The 11,924-nt window shown below is 44.6% G+C and overlaps 1 protein-coding gene across 2 annotated transcripts in view; it reads left to right on the top strand.

The window, feature by feature from the left end:
- Positions 1–282: 282 nt before the first annotated feature.
- Sema5c (Semaphorin 5c) overlaps positions 283–11,924 on the top strand; it is a 79,710-nt gene continuing 68,068 nt past the window's right edge. Inside the window, exons 1-5 of one of the 2 annotated variants that reach the window (XM_076386234.1) lie at positions 283–502; positions 1,016–1,186; positions 1,436–1,610; positions 1,686–1,891; positions 11,235–11,630. In XM_076386234.1, the coding sequence (XP_076242349.1) occupies positions 283–502; positions 1,016–1,186; positions 1,436–1,610; positions 1,686–1,891; positions 11,235–11,630 (1,168 nt within the window). Of the gene's footprint in view, positions 503–1,015; positions 1,187–1,435; positions 1,611–1,685; positions 1,892–5,911; positions 6,251–11,234; positions 11,631–11,924 lie in introns of those variants that run through there. The other variant, XM_076386235.1, reaches the window with a different exon arrangement.

Here is an 11,924-nt window from a genome sequence, read left to right as displayed (position 1 = left end):
TAAGACAGTCTGTCAGCTGAGATACGGTGACTTGGATTCGATTTCTGTGATCCGCGGTGCGAGAAGATTTTGGTGAAGGCTGGGGAGGCTCAAGGCGCCATCGATCGGATCGAGGGAAGATGGAGGCGACCAGGAGACGGATCCTTGGTGGAGAGGTCCTGGTGGCCGATGGCAGTTGGTCAGAAGCGAACGACACTTCGTCGAGGGGCTCGAAGCAGCGTCGTATCGATCTCGCTTGAAGAGGACGCGCGTTCAAGCGAACACAGACCGCAGCGCGCATACATGGGTACCAATTGGATCGTCATGTTGACGATTGCGTGGCTGATGTGTTCGACTGAGGGGAGGGTAACCTGTCGCGAGAAGCAACTCGCCCGCGACTGTGAGGCTGTATGCAAGAAGAATCTCCATGGTCGTGGGGTATCCTGCGAGCTTAGGATCGCTGTTATCCTTCCGGCGGATCCCAGGTTCGAAATATCGCTGCCTAAGGTTTTGCCTGTTCTTGGTGAGTGGAAATATATTAGAATTTTTTTCGTGGGGGTTGAAGTACCAATTTTTTGAAATTAGAAGTATGAATTAGTGTTTATCTTGAGAAGATTTATTGGCTAATGTATATATTTGAAATATTGTTGCGATATATTTTGTAACTGTTAAAAAATATTCATTGTACCTGAAACTCTTCTATTTTTTCAAAGTATGTTAATCACTAGGCGATCCTCTATCCCTGATTTCCGGCACCTGTATCAATCTTAATATCCATCTACTTTTAATCTCAATCGAGCTCAAGTAGTTTGAAAATAGCTATGAGTTCGAGAAATATGCTTTGTTCGATTGCTGCCACTCGCCAGCAGGTATAACATGGAAAAATGGCAGAGATAAACAGTTTGACAGTCATCCTCTACTATCGCAATTTCTCTCATTATTTGAATCGTGATATTTAGTAGCACTGAAAAAGATTCTATTGCTACTTTTCTCAGTGGAAAAGTTTCTTAAAGGCAATTGTTGGTTTTAATTACAGATTTGGCTGTGTACGAAGCTAGGTCGAGGGATCTTCTTCCCCACTGGTTAAAATTAGAGTTCCTCTCGCAGGACGATCACTGCGACGCGACGTACGCCCAGATTGGCGCAATCGACAGCTTCTCCAACTGCGTTCATTTGTTCCTAGGGCCTGCCTGTGATTATTGCGTGGGTGAGTGGTCGATATCAAAGAGTGCCTCGAATTTACACGATTTTGGGCTCTGTTTATTCAAAAATACGTCACAACACTTTACTTAGTAACTTAAAGATCATCCTAAGCACTATAAAAATATTTACCAGAGAAAATAGAGAAGCCTAAAATTTGCCAAACAGTACTGAAACTATAGTACTCTAAAAAGTTAAGTGTTATTATTACTTTGCACAAGGAATAGTTCTAATTGCTATTAAAAATTCATTTCAGCGGCGGTGGGTAGGGTAGTGAAATTCTTTGGTGCCCCTCTGATCACAACTGGAGGATTCACCTTCGATTTCACCGAGAACAAAACAGAGTGCAAGGATGAGTATTTCATGACCACTAGGATAGGTAACGTGGCCTTCAGGGACCTAGCGAATTTCTTCATCGCCCTAATGGATCGGTTCGTACCATTCGTTTCTCTGAAAAATTCTTTGTCATCTCTCCTGAAGCTATTATTTATTTCTTTTCCTATTAGCTACGAATGGCGGAAGGTGCATCTAGTCTATGCAACGAATGGTCAAAGTCAAGTCGCCGGCAGACACACCTGTCAACTGATGATGAAGTCCATGGTGGAGTTCATCAAGAAACAGAACTTCATGTTTAACACGCTTGACGTCGAAACCACCGTGGTCGGAGATTATCCAGAGGCATTGCGCGGTCACGTGGGCAACTGGTACGGTGGTGAGTCGCCATTTTTTTCTATCCTCGTTCGTCTATTTTCGACTTTCGACTGACTGACCGTCGCTACGCGTTTTCTTGAACGATGTACACGTTATAGCATTCAGTACAGCTCTAAAATGTGAAAGAGTTAGGTCGAAATCCCTGGCAGCTTTCATTCTGATTCGATAGCAGTTCTCTTTCATTGACCACCAAGAAATCTAGGAGCTTCGTTATCAAACTACGTAGAATCACTGGATTCCCAGTTAAAAGAAGCAATATCACTGATTTTCGTATAGCATCGGCAAGAGCCTAAATAGTATCTTAGCGACGCCATAATACTGTGGAGCTTTTTATCTGGGCAACGGGCGCACATTTCATTATCTCGCGTCGGGGTTAATCGAGTCGCCGTTAAAAGGGGCGGCCGAAATTGCTTTGCAAATTTAACGAAAGCTCTGATTCGCGCGGCGGAGCTTGGCCAAGAGCAATGGACGAGGTGTGTGCATGCACGTGTGTTGGATGTGTACACGCGCCTACGTTAAGGGTATCAATCACGTCGAGGGCTTTCCTCGGCTTTTAGCAACCCCCCACTCCGTCTCGCGATCCCATTGGCCTATCTATGTCGTTTCCACGTGAATTTCGAATTGCCAAAGATCGAATTGCCAATCGAGGCGGTTGTCTCTCGGAAAGGGTAAAAAGCGATCGTCGACAATCTAATTGCCCATATCAATTAGACGGAACAGAGAACGTTATCGCGACGTTTCGTTCATCGTTATCGCGGCTCGCGTTATCATCGTGCCGAAGTATTTCTATTATTGTTCCCATGCGCTGTGATACGCCAAGACGCATCGTCTTGTCTATATTTAAACGTTTCCTTAATGAATGTGAAAAATATATAGTTATATATACACGCACGCTCGACTCGCGATATCTAATGTTAAAGTGGTACAAGGATTTCTCGCATGACCAGCCTTACGTGCTTGTTTTGTGAAGATGATTGTCTTGTTTGATAAGATGTCGATGCCACCGACATTGTTTGCCGAAGCAAAATCATGATTTCGATTTGCGTGTTGAGCGCTGTAACGTTTGTATTTCGCGCCACTGATGGTGCGGCTACTCTGTAGGTAATGGAAGATACTACTTTGTCGATGATAAATGTCGATAAGTTGAGACGCTTTTCAGGCTGAAAATTATTAAATATATTTTGGATATTGTGGGTAATACATAGCACTTTTCTATATTTAATATGTTAAATTATAATTCTGAGGTGATTTTGGAGGTTTAATGAATTTAGGATTACAGTGATGTGACAGTAGAGAGGTCAGACAAAGGGAGGCGAGGGTGTGCATAACAAAGAGTCCTTGAATATGTATTTTATTTTAAATGCTGGGAAAATGGGAAGAGTTTCTAGTACTAAAAAAAGGGGAGTAGGGTTTCCTTTTCAAGGTTTCTGAGGTATTAGACTACCGAGCTGTTCGGATTAACAAGAAAATAAAATTAAGAAATTGTTTAATGGAATTATGAAGTACATTGATAGAGGGGATGAAACTTAGGTCCTGCTTTTAACGCGATTTTTCTATCAAAAATTGTGCAATAGTACAAATTTATTTTATATCGTTAAGGACCTCTAGCTCACACTCAAAATTTCACATCGATTTTCTTTCTGATTCGATAAAAGAAAATATCACTAAAAATTGTAATACAAAAGTATTCTAACAACTCTACCAATATTCAAAATTCTGAAACACTACTCAAATCAAAATTGAAATACCATTTCCAAATTCACTCATACGAAACCACTATTACTATCAATACTACTATCTTCATTAACTCAAAATACGTCCTACACCGATTGCACAGTGCTTTCAAGTCCTGTCCCACAAATTTTAACCCCAGATTAACAAGCCAAATCGAAATACGACGCGTCGGAGCGACCACCGCCACGGAGCGCCATAAATTCTCAACCCTCAGGGTAGTCGAACAAGAGAATAATTTCTCTTCATACAAGACCCACGCCGACACGATCCTCGCATCGTTCCTAATGTATCCAGAGACACGTATGTAATCGCAGGAGCGTGGAGCAGCGCGTCGCGTGGTGGTCCAAAGCGGAATAAAGCGAGCGAGCGCGCGGAGGGCGTGCGAAGATCGGACGCATGCGTTTTCGTCGCTCTAACGCCTTGTCTTTGTAATCGACGCAGCGACGTGTACGTGCAGACTCTAGCCTGAACGTGTCTGTCTGATCAGAGAAAGAGGGAAGGCCTAGGCGGAGGAAGAGGAAAAGAAAGAGGGTGTCCGCGGGCTGCTTCCTCTCGGCCGATCCGCACGCCTCAGTTTCAATCGCGCGCCCTGGCCTCGCTCGCTTCGGGACGGAAGGCCTTGTTCTTTTCCAAACACCAGTGAAGGGACTCTGTGATAGCATAGTAACAGAAACTCAGAAAAATCAAGAGAAACTGTTCCATTAAAATTCAAGTTTTGATTCTGTGATTCGACCTGGTTCGTTCACGTGGTTTCCTTCGCCGAAACCGATTCACCTTTGGTAACAAGAAGCTAGAAGAGAATAGAAGAGTGTGATGATCGAGGGACACTGAATTACACGATTGCGTATGAGTGAAAAAAGTGAAGAGTTCCTTCGGAAAGACTTGCCTCCGAGTGTGACTATTTTTTTGAGAATCAATCATGGAAGTGAACAGACGCTCAACTTCGAAAACCATGGGTAATAAATCGCGATACCAAACTTGTTTAATCGAGGGAACTATATAAATCGATCCGATAGACGAGTTTCCCGCGTGCATCGCTTTTATTGTTATCGTTGAATCGCAGTTGCGATTGGAAAACTGGCGAAACTTTAATCCTTTACTTCTGTCGTCAGACACCGACGACAATCGCGGTGCATCGCAGTTCTCGAGGAGAAAGACAAAAGAAGTAGCTGATGGGAAGGACTTCCGTTTAAAGGGAAACTCGAAGCTAATTAATTAGTTGTCCCCGAGAATCGGGTCGTCTTTGATACCCGGCGCTTTGTCTCTGTCAGAGACGTTTCATTAGTCGAGGAGCGCGAGAAAAATTTGTAATTTCGTGAATAATCGAAGGCCACGACAGCCGAGAGGGGGGATGATTTACGGTCCCCCTTCGAGGCGTTAATCGCGAGTTCTCGAATCGACGTCCATTCGTTTCAAAGTTGCCGAGTTCCGAGGGATAACTTCGTTTCCCGTCTTGGCGTGAGCTTTCCTCCCCCTTCCCCTGCTTTATTTCTCTCCCCTGTCGGAGATCAAGATTGAAAAACGGGGAAACCCTTTCCCCGATTCGATACGCGTCTAACTTTGTTTCCTCTATCGCCTCCCGATGGCCACGAGTCGCAAACGAATGGCAACTTCTGCGGCTGGCAGTCGACCCAATTTGAAGATGCCCATTCGCTAACACGGGCTCCCTATTGCTTGGGAAATTACCACGCGCGAGCCAACAATTTTGTTACGCTGCAAGAGGGAAAGCGAGTTCCAGAGGAACCAGCCCTCAACGGGGATGCTCAGTTCGGCGAAGTACGTGTTTCCCCTGCAAGGTATTCGCGAGATTCACTTTGGAGCAACCAACGAAGATGAGTATTCAGCCTAGAGGTCACGTTCCTTACGTCTGCTCCGCGTAATAAAAGTTTTTCATCTGTAAGGCCACCTTGGAGAATTCCACCCCCTCATTGTTCCCTCTGTTCCTTTGTTTAGCACTTTGGACAAGGGGATAGAAATATTTCTTCGTTTCGCTGTAATATTCTCAAAGCTTAACAAGCTCCCAAAATATAAAAGAAACGTCTAGAAACACAATGCGATCAGGACACGTTATGAGTATCCAGAGTTCCTCGCTGAGGCCCTCCAATATATTGGACAAACGATTCCTCTGGCCCCCTCTAAGGAGTACACAAGACTGAAGAGTAATCAATTACCACTAGCCGAGTATTTCGAAGTCATAGTAAAGTCACTATACAAGTAGCTACTCAAGAGGCTACCAGAAGGCTACGGAGGATGTCAACCAGAAGAGGCAAGTGGTACAAACGCGGAGGCGACGCGCCCATGAGGTTGACGTTGCTCCTGACCACAATGTGTGCCAGCGCCAGCGCCAACAACGCGACGACGATGCCTCCGTCGAAGGAGTGCATGGACACGCGGCTTCCGCCTGTAAAAAGGGAGGTGAAGCTCGCTGTGATCGCGCCAGCCGATCCTAGTCACGAGCAGAGCCTGCCAAGAGTGTTGCCCGCGGTCCTTTTGGCAGTGAGGGCTGTCAGCTCGGCGAAGGGACCGCTACCAGGCTGGGAGATAAAAGTGGATCATCGGGACTCGCGGTGCTCCAGCACTTATGGACCCTTGGCTGCGTTTGACTTCTACATCAACAGAACGGCAGGTCATTTCTCTCTTTTTTTAGAGGGGGTTTGCTTTTTACCACCCTCGATCCCTTGGGGCGTCCTTTTTATCGGGAAGTTTGATGGATGGCGCTGAAGGCAGGAAGTTTTTGGATTTTTGCATTTCTTGGGGAGTCTTTTAAAAGAGATAGTGAAGTTTGGAATGAAGAGTAGTATAGTTGATGTATAAGTAGCATTGACGTGAACAATAGGGATCGTTTAGCTTCTATAATTGGGATGGCAAGTAGGGAATTTTTGGGTTTAGTATTCTTTGGGGACTCTTAGAGGAGAAAGTCAAGTGGAGATTGGAATAATAGATATTTTATGGTTATACTTAATTTAGGAGTAATATTAATATGAGTCATAAAGATTGTTCAGTTCTGATACCTGAGGAGCCTCTCAAATTGGGCAGTATGTAGCTACTTTTCGGATGCACTCGGTGCACTGATGAAATATTGGCGACCGTAATATAGGTAGTATCAATTTTTTACCTTCTGTTCCTGGGACGTCGTTTCATAAGGCTCGAGGATTGCTTCTGGGCGGTTTAGCAGCAAGTAGCGTGGAAGGATGTTTTTAGCGATTTCTAAGCGCTCTTACATCAGGGTGACAGAATAACAGGTGGTGTACTTAGGGGCAAAGTGTAGGGAGAGCCTTTGGGAAGGATATTTGCATATTCCCCTTGAATTTGACGATGGAGAAGAAAACTGATACTCTAATGTATTCTTGGCTTGGGTGTCTATCTTAAATTATTCTACATTTTTTCTAGACTCCATCTTATCGTAAAAGTGCACGGCCATAAAACTGTAATATGGGAAAACAGGAACAAAAGATAGAAAATATGCGTGCCTTTGACATTTCAGTAGTGGGTCATCAAGCGTCTGTCTAAAACAGACACATTCTACTTTCCCTCTCTCAGAGCTCTTCTTACACATTGCCAACTTCCATCACAGTTACTTAAATACAAAGAACATGTAATTCTGGCTTTCCAGTAAGTCATCAGGTGTCTGCCTCAAACAGACTATTCTACTTCCTCTTTCTCACAAGTTTTCTTATGCAACCCAAGGGTAACTGAATAATTATCGAATTCCAGTTGTAAGCTAAACTAATTAATTCTACTTTGTGTAAATTTCCGAGTAGAGAAAATTACCATAAAAAGTACTGTCTATAACATAACCCACTCTTTCTACTTAATTTTCTACAAATTATGAGCTGAATGAATTCCCTTTGTGTCACAATGACTTCACTGACTGTATTTACAGTATATCACCAAGAAAGATAACTTTAATTTATATCTTAAAGCTTAACGAATGTCAACACGTATTGATTTACAGCTAACAGTAGAAATCTGTGGACCATTATCTTGCAAAATTACATCAAACTCATAGAACAACCTTGTCATCAGTAATTCTCCCGATATGATCATAGTTACTCCCACAATTTCCTTCTCTCCTGTCCTTCTGTGACACTCCATAATTTTCGCATTGTTACCAGTCGTCAAATTAAAGAGAAGAAATTCTATTGTTTCTTCGTAACTGGCCCGTCTTCACTTATCATCTCCCTTGCAAGTCCTAAACTCCATTATAAGATATCCAGTGTCGGTTCCATTGACAATCTCGCTGCCCATCGGCACCTATAATTAGAATTGTTTACGCTGACTCGTCATCGAAGCTTTAGCTCGTTCATCAGCTTATCAGCTTCGTTATCGGTCGATCGTCGATCGTTCCGAGCGATCGTACAGTAGTCCAAGCCAGGAGCCGCAACCATCGTCGGCGGACGGTTAACCATGCTGGTCCATTAGTTGGCGCGGTTGCATCTCCAAGGGCCGCGTGGCGATCAGTCGGCGCAGTTTAATCGAGGCTCGTCGTTAACGTCTCGTAGGGCCGCGAAACGGACACGACTCGTCGTTAGGGGCTGACGTCATACGCGGAGCGTGCTCGGCGACGTGCAGCTGGCGATGCAACGATACGCGTCTCTCTTCGTTGGCGGTCACTCAACCAAAGGCCACCCCGTGACATTTGCGCCCAGGGCTTTTCTCCTGCCCTCCCCCCCCTCCCTCGCGGCCATCCCCCCGACCACGAGACCACTAAATACCGTTTCAATTCTGTTTAATTAGCTCTACCGTCTTGCTCTCGGCGAATTAACCGAATCGCCGTCTTTATCCACGTCTCACCGCGCCGCGAAGCAATTTGTCTCCCCTCGAGCTCTGTCTCGTTGTCTCCCTTAATTCCGACACGCGAGGGGGCGAATACGCGCGATCATCTTTCCAACCGATCCGACAGGCGACAGTCTCTGCATAAACAGCGCGATAAAAGCTGGCCCTTTCGAATATCGTACCTTTGATTCCATAGCCTTTGCGGACTACTTTTTGTATCGAATTGCCGGAGTTTTCACCTGCTGGACCAGCGTGAACGATACCCACACCGTGGACAATTCGGCTTTATTCTGGAATCGATCTCCGACTCGACTGGTCTCGCGCGATAAAGCGGCGGGGAAGCGAATCCTATCGCTCTTCGTTCGATGGATGCAGCGCTGCTGCAAGGGATTTTGTTGCCTTTTTTGCGGGGCTGTGAGTTATGACTGGGATGGAATTTCGGGAAATTAATTTCATGGGTTATGATAATCTGGCATGCTTGGGATGTAAATTGTGTTCTGTATTATGGAACAGATGTTGGTAGATCTTTGAAGATAGTGAAGATTAGAAAATTATGGAATCTTTGTGCACGAAATGGTTTCTTTATTTACCTTGTAGTAATGACTTGCTTTCCTTGCTGAGATACATCAGAAAATAAGGATCTGAGTAGAAGTAGCTGAACTTAGGAATTGAATTAGAGCTATATTACAGGAAAACTGATTACAATATTTATTCTTCATTAAATTGCAACATGGTATCTTCCTAGTTTACACAGTGGCAACTTGTTTTGTCATCCAGTGGCAGTGGTCCAAAGGGAAAGGTCGAATAATTACGAAAAACGGGGGTGAAATCATCGAGAAATTACTGTCTCATTTTATAGTGTTCTCAGAAGCGACCATAAAGTTTAGACGATGTTTTCAAAGGGGTGATTCAGGTTTAAGTCTCTCTGTTACCAAGAATCGGAGCATTGCACCGCCCCTTCGCTCGGAAAGAATAAAATCCAGCAGACGGCGACGATCGGTGTCTCGCAGACAGTAGTCGCGTTAGGCTGTGTTTACACGAGGAGCGACAGTAAAGCGGCCTCAATGGAAACACGCGGGAGTCATTAGTTCTCGACACTTTCGACCACGAGCGCTCATTTCAGCGTCTATTTTTCTACATAGTTCTCGTTTCACCATCGAATCGAAGGAGAGCTCGGTACACCGCGATTGAAATTCAGGCAGGAGACGCAAAGTAAGACATTCCCTGATGCATCTGGCTGAAAAATTGAGAATCAAAGAAGGTTCTCGCAATAACGTCACGCTCCAATGGCCCTGCTTTCCTTTTTGAAGTTTCTAGACGAAGAACAGGTGCTGGTGATTGAATTCGCCAGAGCTTCTTTGAGAAGCCTCCTCTTTGCCGCGGTTGTCGCTTTAGCACGCATATTTTTCGTCCTTTCATCCCCAACGTCTGCTGGACTAAGTTTTCCACTATGGTCAGCATTCGTGCTATATTTTTACGAGGATACTGCGGAGGTGGGAAGAGCACTTTGTCGCTTTCCTCCTCTGCTCGCATTCTTTGTTGCTTATCGCCTCGAAGACACGCTTAATCATTGGAAAGTAGTTTGATTACAATTTATGGACGCTGTAGTGAGATAAACGTTATCATTTCGCAAAATTGTTGCTCGATAAGCTCGGTATGTCGAGTGATTCGATTGATCTTGGCCGATTGTGGTGCCATCTGCTAGTATCTTTGATGAGGTTCAATCTTTCTGAGTCCCAATTTGCCCTAATTTTTTGTCTGGGAGTAGTATCATAATTAATGGTGATCTATGGTCGTGAACAATGTAATTGAAATGTGGATTATCTTATGTAGCGGAGGAATTTGTGCGATCTTAATAGCTTGCTCAGGCCACCACTCGTGTCCACTGTTGCGCGCGACATTTGATAGCAGTCATCTTTGTTCAATTAACTCAACTCGACAGCTGATTGTTTTAAGTACCATTTCAAGATACAAATATTAGTCTTCAATTTGTAAATATTACATTTCATGCGTCTTTCGCTGTACCACAATGACTCACAGTGCTATAGAGCGATGTGGAGAACACTCGTATCTCTCAGTCACGGAAAATATTCCTAACTTTAATTACACGTTTTACATATTTTCTACTAAACGCTAACAATACAGTTATACGCGCGATAAAGTTCCTAATGAAGGGAAAATTCATGTAGTTTTATAATAACTCGTAACTGCTTACGACGCAAACTGTAAATCCTTCTACAACAAACTGTTCATCCCAGCCCTTCCATCGTTGTGTACTGCTTCCCTTACGAAACAGACTATCCACAGCTCGCTCAAACTTTCTGCTTTATCGTAGCTGGATAATCTCCATTTTCATCGTAATCTGCAAACTAGCTGGTACGGTCTTAATCGGATGGAATTACTGTTTTCTCGGGGGAGAGGCAAAGATAGAGGATGAATTAAGAGGGGGAGGGTCGGTTGGTGGAAGGTGCTAATGAAATTGAGTCGTCAGATTAAGCTGTAGACGCGTGACGGGAATAATTCTCAAAATCTATGTGGTTCGTTATTTCTTCCAACGAAAATCAGATTCAGCTTGATGCTTCGACCGAAAACACCCTAAAAGGGCTCCTCAGGTAGGGACGATCTCGTAATTCGAGCTTACGCGCCGTTGGGAATTCCGAGGAGCTTCGGGGTATGAAAAAGTTAGAAATAGGGTCACTTAAACCTTCATAAGTCACTTAGGAAAAATATATTCTCTGGAAAGGTGGAAATCATTTCGACTATACGAGGGGGTAGACCCCAAGGGACGAGGCTGATGGGCATGCGTATACTGAACTGTGTTCTTGTGAACATAGATGCCTTTCTGGGCCCAGTGTGCGATTATGTGATCGCCCCAGTGGCTAGGTACGCCAGCGTGTGGGGCATTCCAGTGTTGACGGCTGGAGCCCAGGCAGAGGCGTTTCGATACAAGGGCCAGCACTATCCCACGTTGACCAGGATGATGGGCTCCCATCGGCTGGTCGGAGAGGCGCTCAGACACATCCTGAGGAGGTTTGGGTGGAAGATCGCAGGACTTCTCTATCATAATCACGCGATGTCGAGCAGTCGAGGAAACTCGGAGTGCCATTTTACCCTGGGAGCGGTTTTCACTGCCTTGAACCAGACACCTGTTCATAGGAGCTTCAACCAGGAGACCACTACTGCGGAGGACTACAGGAACCTGCTCGCCTTTGTGTCGAAATCGGCTAGAAGTGAGTTGGACTCTTCGCCGTTTTGTTGATGTTGCTGAGGAGTTGTGTGTTGACCCTTTTGAGAGGGACGGTGGTAGAAGAAATTGTATTTATTTAGCGAATGGTTCTTTGGTATGAAGAGGGCAGGTAGTGGAGGTGGAGAGGGTACATGAATATTAATGTATGTAAGTGTGGTTTCTAGAGGTAAATTTAGAGGTATTTGCACAGGTGACCGGTTATAGTTATGCATCTACGTTCTTTGGGGATACACAGGAAATTATAATATTCGTGAGAAGATGAAGGATTTTGTCATAA

Source organism: Calliopsis andreniformis, chromosome 9 (assembly GCF_051401765.1).
Source record: "Calliopsis andreniformis isolate RMS-2024a chromosome 9, iyCalAndr_principal, whole genome shotgun sequence".
Taxonomy (NCBI): Eukaryota; Metazoa; Arthropoda; class Insecta; order Hymenoptera; family Andrenidae; genus Calliopsis; species Calliopsis andreniformis.
The sequence above is the reverse complement of the archived record's forward strand: the minus strand, read 5'-3'. Positions and strand labels throughout refer to the sequence as shown.